Consider the following 12,485-nt stretch of genomic DNA (forward strand, 5'->3'; position numbering starts at 1 on the left):
AGAGTGGTCTGCTGAGCTAAATTACAACAGCCATGTGACGGACCACCCAGAGGCCCTGCTATAAAATGGTCTGGCTGATATTACCAATATTTTATTTTGTGATTATGAGTAATACTTGCCAGTGGTATGGTAAATTAAAACATGAAAGTGACAAAAACTAATCCAGTGACTCAAATATAGACAATCATAAATAAACAATATGGTAAAATATGATTTTTTTAGTAGGGATTCTTTAGAAAAAAATAAGTACCTAATTTTGTGCTTTTTCAGCGCATGTTGTGAGTGCACACCTGGTTTCCCTTTTCAGCTGAACAGCTTTACATAATTAATGCATCCAGCTTCTTTGATTGGCCGTGGCCCTGGCTGCTGACGCTTTCTTTGGGGGAGGATTTCCTCAAATTGTTCTCTTTCCTGGCCCCCTCCCCTGCTCCTGAGGCAACTCCCTGCCCTTCCTCCTCCTCCTGTTTGACCTGTGGTTGTTGCTCTTGCTGCTTGTCTGATGCACTACCACCCTCTGTCGGTGCAATCGGCTGGCCCGCGGCGCTAATGGCGGCCATTTTGTTGCGTACGATGGCGAGGTGCCGTCGGATGTACTCTTCCTGAGGGGCCATAGCGAGCGTCTCCACCAGACAGTGCTCGGCACGCTGGAGCTCCCGTTCTTCAAAGTATACCACGCAGAGGTTATGCTTGGCCTGCACGTTGCTGGGGTCCATGTTTAAAATGCGTTCAAAACAGGCCTTGGCGCCACGCGTATCTTTGCGGTGGTTCATGAGGATGTCTCCCTTGAGGATGAGGCCTTTGACGTGCTCTGGGTGGTACCGCAGCAGCTCCTCAAGCACCGGGAGAGCATCCAGTTCACGTCGCGACTGAGAGAAGAGCAGGGCCAAGTTAAACAAAGCACTACGGAAGCCGGGTTGCAGTCGAATGGCCTCCCGCATCCAGCGCTCGGCCTCTTCGTTCTCATTAGCGTCCATTGCCAGCATGCCCAGGTTGAAGTAGCCGTTCGCATCATCTGGCTCTTCTTTCACATAAGTGAGAAAGCGACGGTTTGCCTCTGGACGAAATTTTGCCTCGCCTGTTAAAGAAGACCATTAGGAGAAAGGATTGATGCAAATTTTACAATTAAATTAATTCAAAAACAAAAATAAACAAAAGTGACAAGTCAAATCGCTAAACAATTAAGGAGAATTCAGATTGTCCTCATTTAATGATGTTGATCCATCCCATGTAAGTTTTTTTTTTTTTTAAATGGACCACAAAAGTAATTCATACCACATTGTAAAAACATTTCCACACAATGAAAGTGAATGTGGGAAAGGAAGTTTTTTCCCTTTAATTTTAGTATTGTAATAAAGCAACCCTACCAAAAAACAAATGGCAAGAGAATACTGTCACCAGATGTCCTTGGAGCTGTACATCTTTTGAGCAACTAAAGTCAAATAAATTAAAATACTGCATATCCAAAAATATAGGTTATTTAGGTGAAGTTAACCCACATTAATTATTTTTATGCATTAAGTCATAATAAATGAAGGTCTTGTCCAAATGATAGAGCTTTTTTCTTTGTTTTTAATGTGCCCAAAAGCCTGATACTGCTATCTCTAGTATTTTGGCTCGGTTATTTGGCTTTGAAACGAGATCTACGTTGTTCACCGTCCTATGTTACAACGATAGGGTCAGAAGGAGGGTAAGGAGTGTCGGTCAGCTTTTTATCATCCCTTGAAGAACTACTGTAGGCCAAACTGTGGAAAGCAGGTTACATTTAAAACAAATGAGCTTTTATTTGAAAACCAAGCGCAAATGCGGATGGGCACAACTACAAAACCGAATGAAAGAATAACAGTCAAGCAGGCCTGTGAATTGATCGCAAAATGCTTCCTCAGTCACATGATTAAACCGTTTGTACAACAGGCCTAAAACCATGTGCAAATAAAGCCGTTGTATTCTTAGTATTTACATTGCAGCAGCGTAGGTGTGCTAATCTCAGAAAAATGACAAACTAATGCCTCACTCGAACTGTAAGAATCCATCAGTCTTGAATCCATGAAAAAATGGCATAAAACTCAAAGTTAGGGTCAATGAGTCACATTCAATTTAACCGCATTTCTTTTGGATCAAACGCTAACACTCTTAGGCATGAGAACATGACCGAATTAGGTGAGAGGTTGCTGCCTTACCTTGAGGTGGCACGCAAAAAAATCCATAGGTTAATAACTTGGCTTATGCTCCTGATGTCTAATCTCATGTGAATCAAACATTAACTAGCAGACTGTTGCTTTCACAGAGTTAACTGGGTCCATTACAAGAAACGGTGAGGTATTCAATGTTTTTTGAATATCGGGTCTTATAAATCAAAAATTAGGGAGTGTATTTTGCAACATTATTTCCTCAGAACCTACTGACAGAGCTGCATACACAGGTGGTACTGGATTTTAAGTCATCAATAGCTGGGTTTCCATGACCCGGCTTTTATGTGCATTTTGAAGTATCGCATCAGAATCGAGAGATGGAAATGCTGAATTTCGAATAAAAATGCCTTAATTCGCAAAAAAGTTTTTACGCTCGCTTGAGGTGGTTTTTGACTTGTGCGAAAAAGGGTTAATGCGAATAATGGGAGATGGAAATGCATTTTGCGAATAAATTCCTCAAAGCGCATCAAAAAAGCCATGTGACTTTGCGCTATGGGACGGCAAATCCTGACTAACCAGCAGACCGATCTTGTTCCACAGCATCTGAAATGTTGTTATATGGTCATTCGGAAATGCCCGAGCAAAGTCTGTCAAAGAATTTCTGTATATTTGCCTCCCAGAACTGTTAAACGACTGTGTTCCCAAACAGCAGCATCCACCTCCGAAAGCAATAACCGCATTCATTGTGTTTCGTCTGCTCGTTCTGAGGTGCAAGCAATTTATTATATAGGAACATTATTATATTCAGTAGCTTCTCCTACTTTTCTTAGTGATGTATAGTGCCAGTTTATCAGAAAGTGATGATTTTGTTTTCTTTGACTCGTTGGATGGAAACGGTGCTTGTTCGCAAATGTTTTGTGCGATATTCCAATTTTGCGCACAAGTTAAATTCGCAACTTTGGATGGAAACCCGGCTAATGGCACACCTCTGATACAAACGCTGTTCCAAAAGTTATGTCTCATAGCCAAAGATGCATTGCCAAAGTTGAAGGCATCATAGTATGCATATTTCTCATAGAAGGCAACCAAAGACTTCCAAGATTGTGGATGAAGCGAGCGGAATGTTCCCTATAAATAAACTTAATGTGTTAAGGGTATCAATGAAAAACTGCTCAATGTACTTAAAATGTTTTACTTGTCCTAATATTTCTATGTATGCATTTGTATGCTTTTTGTACATAGCTTAGTCGCAGGCTAACAAAGTCCTGAAAAGTATGTTTATTTGAATATTCCATTTTTAGCTTAGCAACGTGCTAACGACAACCTCAATTGCGAGTTGATTGTCTGCATGCCACAAAAAAATTGCTGCCCTTGTAGAGCGTTCCAAATCGCTTATGATGTTTTATGTTGTGTTAGGATGCTTAGAAGGCAGCAGCCTATGTAGGTAGCTCACTAGGTTTTGTGACAGATCTAATTTCATTGCTTGGGTCAAAATGGCCGTTGCCCACACACCTGACTCTTGCATGAGAAGCGCCGAGTTGAACAGTGCCAGTTTGTGCTGTGGATTCAGGTCCAACGCGCGATTAAAGTTTCTCAGAGCCTCTGAGGGGTCCTTCATCTCTATATTGACAATTGCCAGATTGTACCAGAGGTCTGCATTGGTATGGTCCAGTTCCAGCGCTCGTAGGTAGGCATCCTTCGCCTCACTGGGCTTGTTCATTTTCAGCAGAAGCTCCCCTCTGAGTTTTAAAAGAAACAAAGAGATTTTTGGAATATCTCTCACAGGACAGCTCGGAAATCATATGTACAACAAGAAAGATCTGTTTCTTTAAACGATATTTTCTTAGCAAATACTTTGAGTCATACAAAGGTTTTGGTTTAGTTTTTTTTCCTTTTCACAGTGTGGCTAAGAGAAGTTCTGACATTAATGAGAACCAAGGCATTCCAGTAAATCCACTTTCAATAGCTTATCTGATGAACATTTCATTAACAGGATGAGACATGTAGAGAGAAATCACAAAGTGTGAAGGCTAAGTAAATTTTCACTTGATGCAAAATGTAACAAAAATAGCGAACACCCTGATACTCTCTTACTATGGCATGTGATTTCAGTTCATATCTATGAGAAATATTTTCTTACGGACAGCAAAAAAAAAGTCCAGGATGGGTGTGAAATTGTAAGACACGGGTGCTCAATTCTTTGACAAAATTGTATCTCTTGAACATCATCCAATGCATACATGGGCAAAAAAAAACATGACTCTCAATAACCTCATAAAAGCCAAAATACTGTCTGAACTACAACTCGTTTCATTTGGCCATGTCAGCAAGCATGCAAGTATACAAACACATTTTTGACCCTGTCAGCATGAATGGAGACTTGCCGACTGATGTAGGCTTGCTTGAAGTCCGGTCTCATGCTGATGGCCTGCCTATAGAGTTGGTCAGCTTCCTCCAAGCGGGAGTCATTCGCCCGAATTAGGTTTGCCAGGTTAATGTAGACGTTCAGATGGTTGGGGGCCACACGGGTTGCATACTTCTTCCCTGGAATGATCTGCCAATATGTTTTGGATAGGTCAGCCAAGGTTTTAAGCATTTACATTTACATACATTTGACTCTAAGTATAACAATAATATATTCAGTATGGTCTTTCTGTACATTCCAACATGAAATATAGAACCATGTGAAATGAAAGGCCATAAGTTCGGTTTCAAAAAAGTCAAGCAGAACATATGAAAACCATTTTTAAATAGCCAATATGCCTAAGGTACATCACAGCTATGAACCATGGTTTGCTACTTGCTAATCAGTTGCAAACCGTATTGAGGGGCATTCACTTTCTAGACATAATCTGATTGGACTAAAATCTGTGTAGTGCAGGATGAGTCATCAATATGTTTGGTCCATTTTTCCAATACAAAAACACTGTCAAATTTAAATGCGCACACTACTGTTAAAAAGTTTGGGGTCAATACGATTTTTTATTTTTTGAAAGAAATTAATACTTTTTTTCAACAAGGATGCATTAACTTGATCAAAAGTGACAATAAATACATTTATAAATGTTTCTTTTTAACAATAATGCTGTTCTTTTTAACTTTCTATTCATTAAAGAATTATGAAAACTATAGCACGTCTATTTTGCGATATTATTAAATATGAATGTATTCTTATTCTAAGCATATGGCATTTTATTTCCAGCAGACAGTCATGTCCCTGGCCACATGGGCAGTGTGTTCCCGGGTTCGTAGGATCACAGAACTCATTTATCCACCGTGAATAAATCGCCATCGAGTTTTACAGCATCACTGAGGTGCCATGTAACTTTATTTTTTTACAGATGTCCCCATGAGAAACAATTACCATCCGAATAGAGCTTTAGACAGTTTATTACTTTAGTTATGGGCTTTTTAGCCTTTTATTTATATAAAAGAGAGAAAGGGGGAACAAGATCGCAGACCTTTTAACAGTCCCTGTGAGCCAATAACTCACATCCCAAAACTTCCCTTAAAATTTGATCACCTTCTTTAAAATTACAGATGAGTTTGTTTGGTTTTGTAACATTCAGGCAGTGATAGTTTATCTTGAGATAACATAGGATGTTGTCTTGTGCCGTGCAACACAATGGCAGTGCAAAATTAAAACGGTTGCATTTGGCTCAGGGGAATGCAGTAGGAGAGGACAACAGGAAAGGAGGTAACAAGTTTTCTTGTGCTGAACTGCAAATCATATTTGAACTGCACTGATATACCAATAAACAGAAGACTGCTTAAAAGATCATTATGGTTGGGAGATGAAAGAATCGTTCATGTCAAAGTTTGTTGACAGCCTAAACAAAATCTCTCTTTTTTTCTGATACGGAAATTTCATACCTGTGGCATAAGCGATTTCGCAATTATATATGCCTCCTCTGCCTCTCTGGACCTGTTTAGGTTTTTGTAGGTTCTCCCAACGTTCATGTGGGCCCCAATGTCATCTTAGAAGAGGACACAATGTTTAGTATAGAGTCATAAATCAAGAAAATAGCACAGACTAAACCTCAAAGAAAGAGTAGATAGTGGAATGTGAATTATACGGCTTGACTGCAACAAATAATAAACGTTACATGCAGCTGACCAGTTTTAATACATAGTTGGGATGAGAACCGGCGGGGAAGACCAGGAAGAGGAAAAGCACCTCCTGTGAAAGTGCTCCCTTTACAACCTTTTACAGCCATGTGGCCCATGTAACCTCAAACAACAGAGAGCTAACCAACAGCATCGCTAGGTTTTGATGTGTAAAACTGATAATGCTACCAGCATTTTCGAAGAATCGCCTGCCTGACCACACTCAAGCGGTATAGAGTTTTTGTAATGAAAAGCAAACTGACGCGAATAGATAGCCTGTCCAGGATTTCATCATTCATTAATGTGCTTACAGAGCTAATCTGGGAAAAACACATCTTGTGTGGTGGATCTCTCAAGTTACATTAGCTCAATAAACCAACATAACTAAAACAATTAAAGTCAATAGTCTAATGCCTTTGGCAGCCACAGCCGTCTTCCTCACAGGTAGCTTGACAGAAGTACAGAAAAGCCAATAGAAAACCTAAATCCTCATCTTCTCAAACCAAATCCTTAAATCCACATATTCTCAAGACACTAAAGTGCGAAAATTGTTTTATACACCAATGTTTTCATAGAGTTCCAAGAAATACTACATAAACTACTTCTTGTTAGCTTATACACAATTTGAAATTGTCTTTACCAACATGCCTCCAAACTTATAATATTAAGGGAGAATTTCCCACACCTCCCTAAAACAACATACCCAATGGTGAGTTTTGTTTAAAATAAGCTCCATGTTAACTTACTCTGCCAATATTTTTTAAAGAACTGATGAAAATATTACACATGGAAGTCTTTTTACTATTTTGTGTCTGTGGAAAACAATGTGGTGAAAAATCATTCCCAGAGACATACTATCATTTATCATTTAGCACATTTGCCTAAAATGACTCTGTAAAAACAACTTCAAGTCCACATAAATTAAGATTGGCCTCATTTACTTTCTTAATATTGTTATTGTGAATGATTAATTGGTGCTAAAGTTTGTTTTCATAATCTTTAATTAAAATGTAACAACTTGCTCTTCTTCTGACACTACTTTCCTTTTTGCTGATGGACACACGGACTATGGTGCCCCATACCCGGAATCTGTGCTCTGCATTTAACCCATCCAAGTTCACACACAACAGTGAGTAGTGAACACACACACACACACACCCGGAGCAGTGGGCAGCCATTTTTGGGAAGCAGTTGCAGCACCCACTCCAATAAATTCCCAATGGATAAAATCCCAATTCTAAATTTTTTCTCATTGAATAACCTGTTTCATGCACAATTATGCAAGCAAAATGGTAACGTTTACTTTAAAGATGCTAAGGTAAACTTAAAAAGATAATCTGGCTAAGTCAGTTACCTGATTGCACTCTTGTGGCCTGAAGGAAGTATCTCAAAGCTCTCTCATAACTGTTCTGATTCTCTAAAGCATGTCCAACATTGTTCCAGAGTTTTGCATTGTTCCTGTTCACCTGGAGGAAAAATTTTTTTTTTGTTTCAGGCCAGGTTGACATCACAAATCATATTTTCCAGACATCATTTCATTGTACTCTTGTTAATGTCTGGATTCTTCCTTTGATATAAGGTTGGATTTATTCAAAGTAATGATCTCAAAACACAAGCATAAAATATGTATGAGCCTGTGGCCAGATGTGCATCTATAAATGAATAATGTGTCCTTGGACGTGTTCATACTTTCAGTGCAGATGTAAAAAGCGTGTATTCGGACTCCCAATCCCAGTTTCTGTTGAAAGTCTTCACAGCGTGCGTTGTTAGAAGAAATCCCATGAGCAACCAAGACATTTTCTTTAGGCCTCTGGATAATGCCACAAAAAAAGGGAGTGAGTCTCTGAACAAGTCATTTAAAGGGAATAATATTTGTTTAGATTCGTTTAGAGGAAGTTTACCCTCTTTGGGACAGGAGTTTAAATCCATGGGCTACCAAAACACAAAATCCCATGCTGGGCACGTACAGGACCCTTTCAGCCACAACAAAGCCCACAGGGAAAAACAGGTTGGATGCAGGGATAAAAGGAAGGACGATCAGCGACAGTGCCTAAAGGACACAAAAAGACAGGAGAAATAATGAAAATATTTGTACTAAACAAATAAATCATCCAAAAATGGAAATTTGTGGTTCTTTGAGAATTATCAAAAAAATAACAAACACAATTTACATACATATTTCTTGCTTTAAAAGAAAGTGCATTAATCAGTTAATAAAAAGGAAAATTGTACTGTGTAGTTTTCCACACTGAACAAAATACTTTCACAACAGTGAATAAACTTTAAAATAAATAAAATCTAAAAGCACAGTTCATATCTTCTAGAGACATTTATCATATGTTATTTACATAACTTCCTTTTGATCTTCAGCAATAACACAGTAAATTACATGGGATGTTTGCGCTCATGACCAGGAGTCCGTCCCAAGGAGAATGCATCATAATAAAGGAATAATGGAGGGTAAAAAGGAGAAAAATCTTTTCTTTCGTCTGTCGAGCAAACACAGTCCTTGGACCCCGTAGTGAAAATGAAAATCACTGCCCATTCAACAATGAAATGACCTGTTTTTTTCACTCGCTCTTTGAAATCTAATGAGAGGAAGTAGAAACGCCAGTTTCTCTGGCAATCCAATTGGGGATTTGTCTAAGTGGCAACCCTGAGTGGGGACAAAAACGGCCTGGTAAACCAAGAAATTCCATAAGCAAAAAATCTTGGATTTAAATGTTCTCATTGTTTGGTTCAGACAAGCTTGTGCAGGTCTGAATGCTAATCACTCTGGTTTCATAAAGCTTTGTCTGAAACCAAGACCATGAGTTTGATTAATCTGGAACTAAACCCAATTATACATGCTTGACCTGTAGGACAAGTGCAAGAAAACTACTGAGCCACATATTCATGACGGTCCGAGATAATTTCTCTGAGTAGTGGAAATGTTCAAAGTCAAAACAGATATGATTGATTCAACACAAATGAGAACATGTCATTGCAGTGCTCCTCAAACATTGTCCTTCTCATCAAAACCACAAGCAAACACTCCTGTCTTACACAATGCATGCCAGGCCACAATATGTAAGATTGGGATTATAGGTTTTGTTTATAAAAAGCACCTTATGACAAGGTGATGGATCAGGATTTTTTGAAACGCTGAACCCCTGCGAGGGCACAGCCCTTGGACACCCTGTTTTGAAGAACAAACTAATTTTGTTTTGTCTAGCTACAGCTAATCTCACCCTTTCTATAAGTAGAAGAGTCACTTTTCAAAGCCCGCTCGTATTTATGAGTTTATCATCAAGTAAACCGCAGGGTGCCATATAGAGGAGGCTTTTTTAATCGAGCCATCCCGAAAAACAGGGGCATTCATCTCACATTGTGAGGTCTTGAAAGTGAATCGCAGAAATTGGTTTTGGCAGCAGCTTCAGAGTGCGTCAAGAACCAAACCGTCATGCGTTGCTTACGCAGGGGTGGATTTAACGGAGCCGAAAGCAGCAGTACGGGGAACATCATATTTAGCCAATTTGCTTGATGCTTCAGAGGACAAAATTAATCTTGATGAAAGAAGTTTCTGCACAAACAAGAGCTTTGTCTGCTGTTATCATAAGCTGTGCGCTGCATGCTGTTTGGTTGCTTTGGAACATGCAACACAGAAAAAAAACTTCACAGTCAAATTAGCCAAACTTTCACAACAAAAGTGTTTCCTGTTTGCTCAGAGTGAGTGTCGAGGGTCTGCGCACAGGGAATCATTAAAATAACTAACCGTGGCCAAATAAAACAGATTCGGACCAATATCCTCACGCAACCTGTTCTCCGTCTCCTAACTACACAGACCAGAGCAAAATCTTAATGCTCAACCCCTCCCCCCTTCATCTTTACACATTGTTCGTTAATAGTGATTTGTGGCCCCCCAGTCTCAAAGAGCGGCCTCTGCTAACAGAGCGAGGAAGTTCACCAAACTCTGTTGACAGCGCGTGGAGACGCGGATGAAGAATTCATGCCGCTGTTACACAACAAACGAGAGGAGAGCTGAACACACAAGACAAACAGATTTCAACTGTGACATAGTGAACTCTTACGAGTGTGGAATCAGTCAGTGGTCGAACATATGTAGACATCAGAGCTGCAGTGCCAGACTATAATACGATAACATTATGATGGACAGAAAAACAGTTCTTTTGGCTGTAAATTGAGAAGAATAAAATGTTGTGTGAAACTAAACATTTAATGAACACTCTATGAAATACACACAAGTTGCAAAAGTTCAGTGAGGGGGAAATCTGTGTGTTCATTGTGCTCTGTGCACTGTGAGTCACGACACTTTCCAGGTGCGGTGTTAAAAAAAAATCGAAAAAATTGGTCCAGATTGCATTGGACCGTGGGTTTGAAATAGCGCGGACAATCTTCAGGTGTACTTTTAGACTTGAACGCAATGATTAATGCCTTGTCCAAAAATGTCCCATTTTGGGTAGTAATTACCATCTGTTTATAATGAAAGGCTGTGATGCATGTGCATGTCTAGAAATTAAGTGCCTTCTTTAACTTCCTTTTAGTTAAAACAGCCAATCGCCTTTTCGGCTTTTAGTTCCCACAAGATTGCGCACAAACTGGACCAGCCTGAAAATACATGTCTTTACAGTGAGTTTAAATATCAGAAATTATGTTGTCAGATTGTATTACTGATTTGATGTGACTGAAACGTAATCCTAACAAACAGGGTCCAAAATTAATTCACTCACCAAGTGCATCAGTTTCAAATTGTGCATCAGTTGGGCAGAAATTTCAGGAACTGCAATAAAATACTTTATTTAAATGAAACAAGAACGATAGTCCTTAATTGATGAAGTGAAAAAGTTCATCTGTGACCAATTTTAGAGATTCAAGTATATAGAAACTGTTCTGCCAGTTGCCAATATGGAAAACGGCTGTGCCAAGATGGACTTGGAGTGGAATGACTTGCATTAAAGGGACTTTAAGGGCTAATCAGCAAGTTTCCAGTAAATTGCTCAAATCCTTTATTTCGATCACACAACGATCGTCTTAGCTTACACTATACCATGAGGAATATTTAATTCAGGACTAGGTTTATTTGGATTCTGGCAAACCAGCTCATGTGCATAGTTCACCCGGTACGGATGAAAACACCACTAAATTGTATCTGACAGATTTCAAATAAGGCTGGGGATGATATATTATTTCAAGCTGCTTGTGAACAAACTATAATAAAAACACAAGAATCAACATCTCATTCAAGTCATGGTTACAGAAATGCATTTTCACTAAACAAAAAGTTCAAAGTTCACATTTGAAGAACCCATTTAGATCTCTCTGTTCCTCAATACAGACATAATCAGATTTTCCATAAGCCCCACCCACAAACGTACCATCATGATGATCTTTGCAGAGCTGTGGCCATACCAAAGGCCTTGATAAGCCAGGAGGCTCAACATGCCGTAAAATACCACTGTGGCGAGGTTGCGAGGGTCCAGCAGGGTCTCCACGAGGGGGATAGTGCCCATTGTCCAGTCACAACACAGTTCAGAGGGGTTGAGCAGCAGCCAGGCGTTTACTGGCAGGAGGTAGTTGAAGGTCAGCTGCCTGGTTGGGGTGGAGCTGATGGCAGCTGGATTATCAAACCTGATGATAGATGGCAAAGAATTAATGAGCACTCCTCTCCAGGCTTTGCCCCCCCACGGACATCCCTGTGCCCCCCTCCGGACCGAGGAGGACGGCCGGACTTTAGTTTCGCATGTATAATAGTCTAACTCATAGTGTAAAATAGTCTAACTGATTGCTAAGTTCTATCATGCTCGTAAACTTCATTAAAAAAGTTTCATTGTGTGGTCACATTCATTGATTAAAACGGAACTTTGTGAGATCGTGATGAATGAGTGACCATTTTTAATCAATTTAAAGGGAGCGCTCTTTCCATGCTGTATATGATAATATATTCAGAATTTAAATAAAACGTGTGTGTTTCATGCTTGACAAGCGGCCACGTACGACACAGAGATAGCTAACTACTACATATAGAAAAAGATAATAGCCTAATTTCAGAAGCACAACGTGATGTGATTCTGCAACCGAGCCTGGTCCAAACTTAGGATTTAGGTAAGGAAACGGTTATTAATTATTTGTATTGGCTGCCATGCCAAATCATGCACCTGCTTGCTTTTCTGTTTAATTTAAGTGTTTTTTTTAACGTATATGCTTTAATAACAAATAATTGTAACATTTTACAATAAGGTTCCATTAGTT

The 12,485-nt window shown here is 39.4% G+C and overlaps 1 protein-coding gene across 1 annotated transcript in view; it reads right to left on the reverse strand.

Moving 5' to 3' along the window:
- Positions 1-317: 317 nt before the first annotated feature.
- LOC107707390 (transmembrane and TPR repeat-containing protein 3-like) overlaps positions 318-12,485 on the reverse strand; it is a 27,374-nt gene continuing 15,206 nt past the window's right edge. The window contains exons 7-14 of the mRNA XM_016511383.1: positions 11,612-11,864; positions 8,138-8,286; positions 7,926-8,046; positions 7,591-7,702; positions 6,003-6,106; positions 4,514-4,683; positions 3,642-3,868; positions 318-1,075 (exon numbers count right to left, since the gene is read on the reverse strand). Coding sequence (XP_016366869.1) covers positions 318-1,075; positions 3,642-3,868; positions 4,514-4,683; positions 6,003-6,106; positions 7,591-7,702; positions 7,926-8,046; positions 8,138-8,286; positions 11,612-11,864 — 1,894 coding nt within the window. The remainder of the gene's footprint in view (positions 1,076-3,641; positions 3,869-4,513; positions 4,684-6,002; positions 6,107-7,590; positions 7,703-7,925; positions 8,047-8,137; positions 8,287-11,611; positions 11,865-12,485) is intronic.

The sequence above is a fragment of the Sinocyclocheilus rhinocerous genome, unplaced genomic scaffold, assembly GCF_001515625.1.
Source record: "Sinocyclocheilus rhinocerous isolate Xijiao unplaced genomic scaffold, SAMN03320098_v1.1 scaffold534, whole genome shotgun sequence".
NCBI lineage: Eukaryota > Metazoa > Chordata > Actinopteri > Cypriniformes > Cyprinidae > Sinocyclocheilus > Sinocyclocheilus rhinocerous.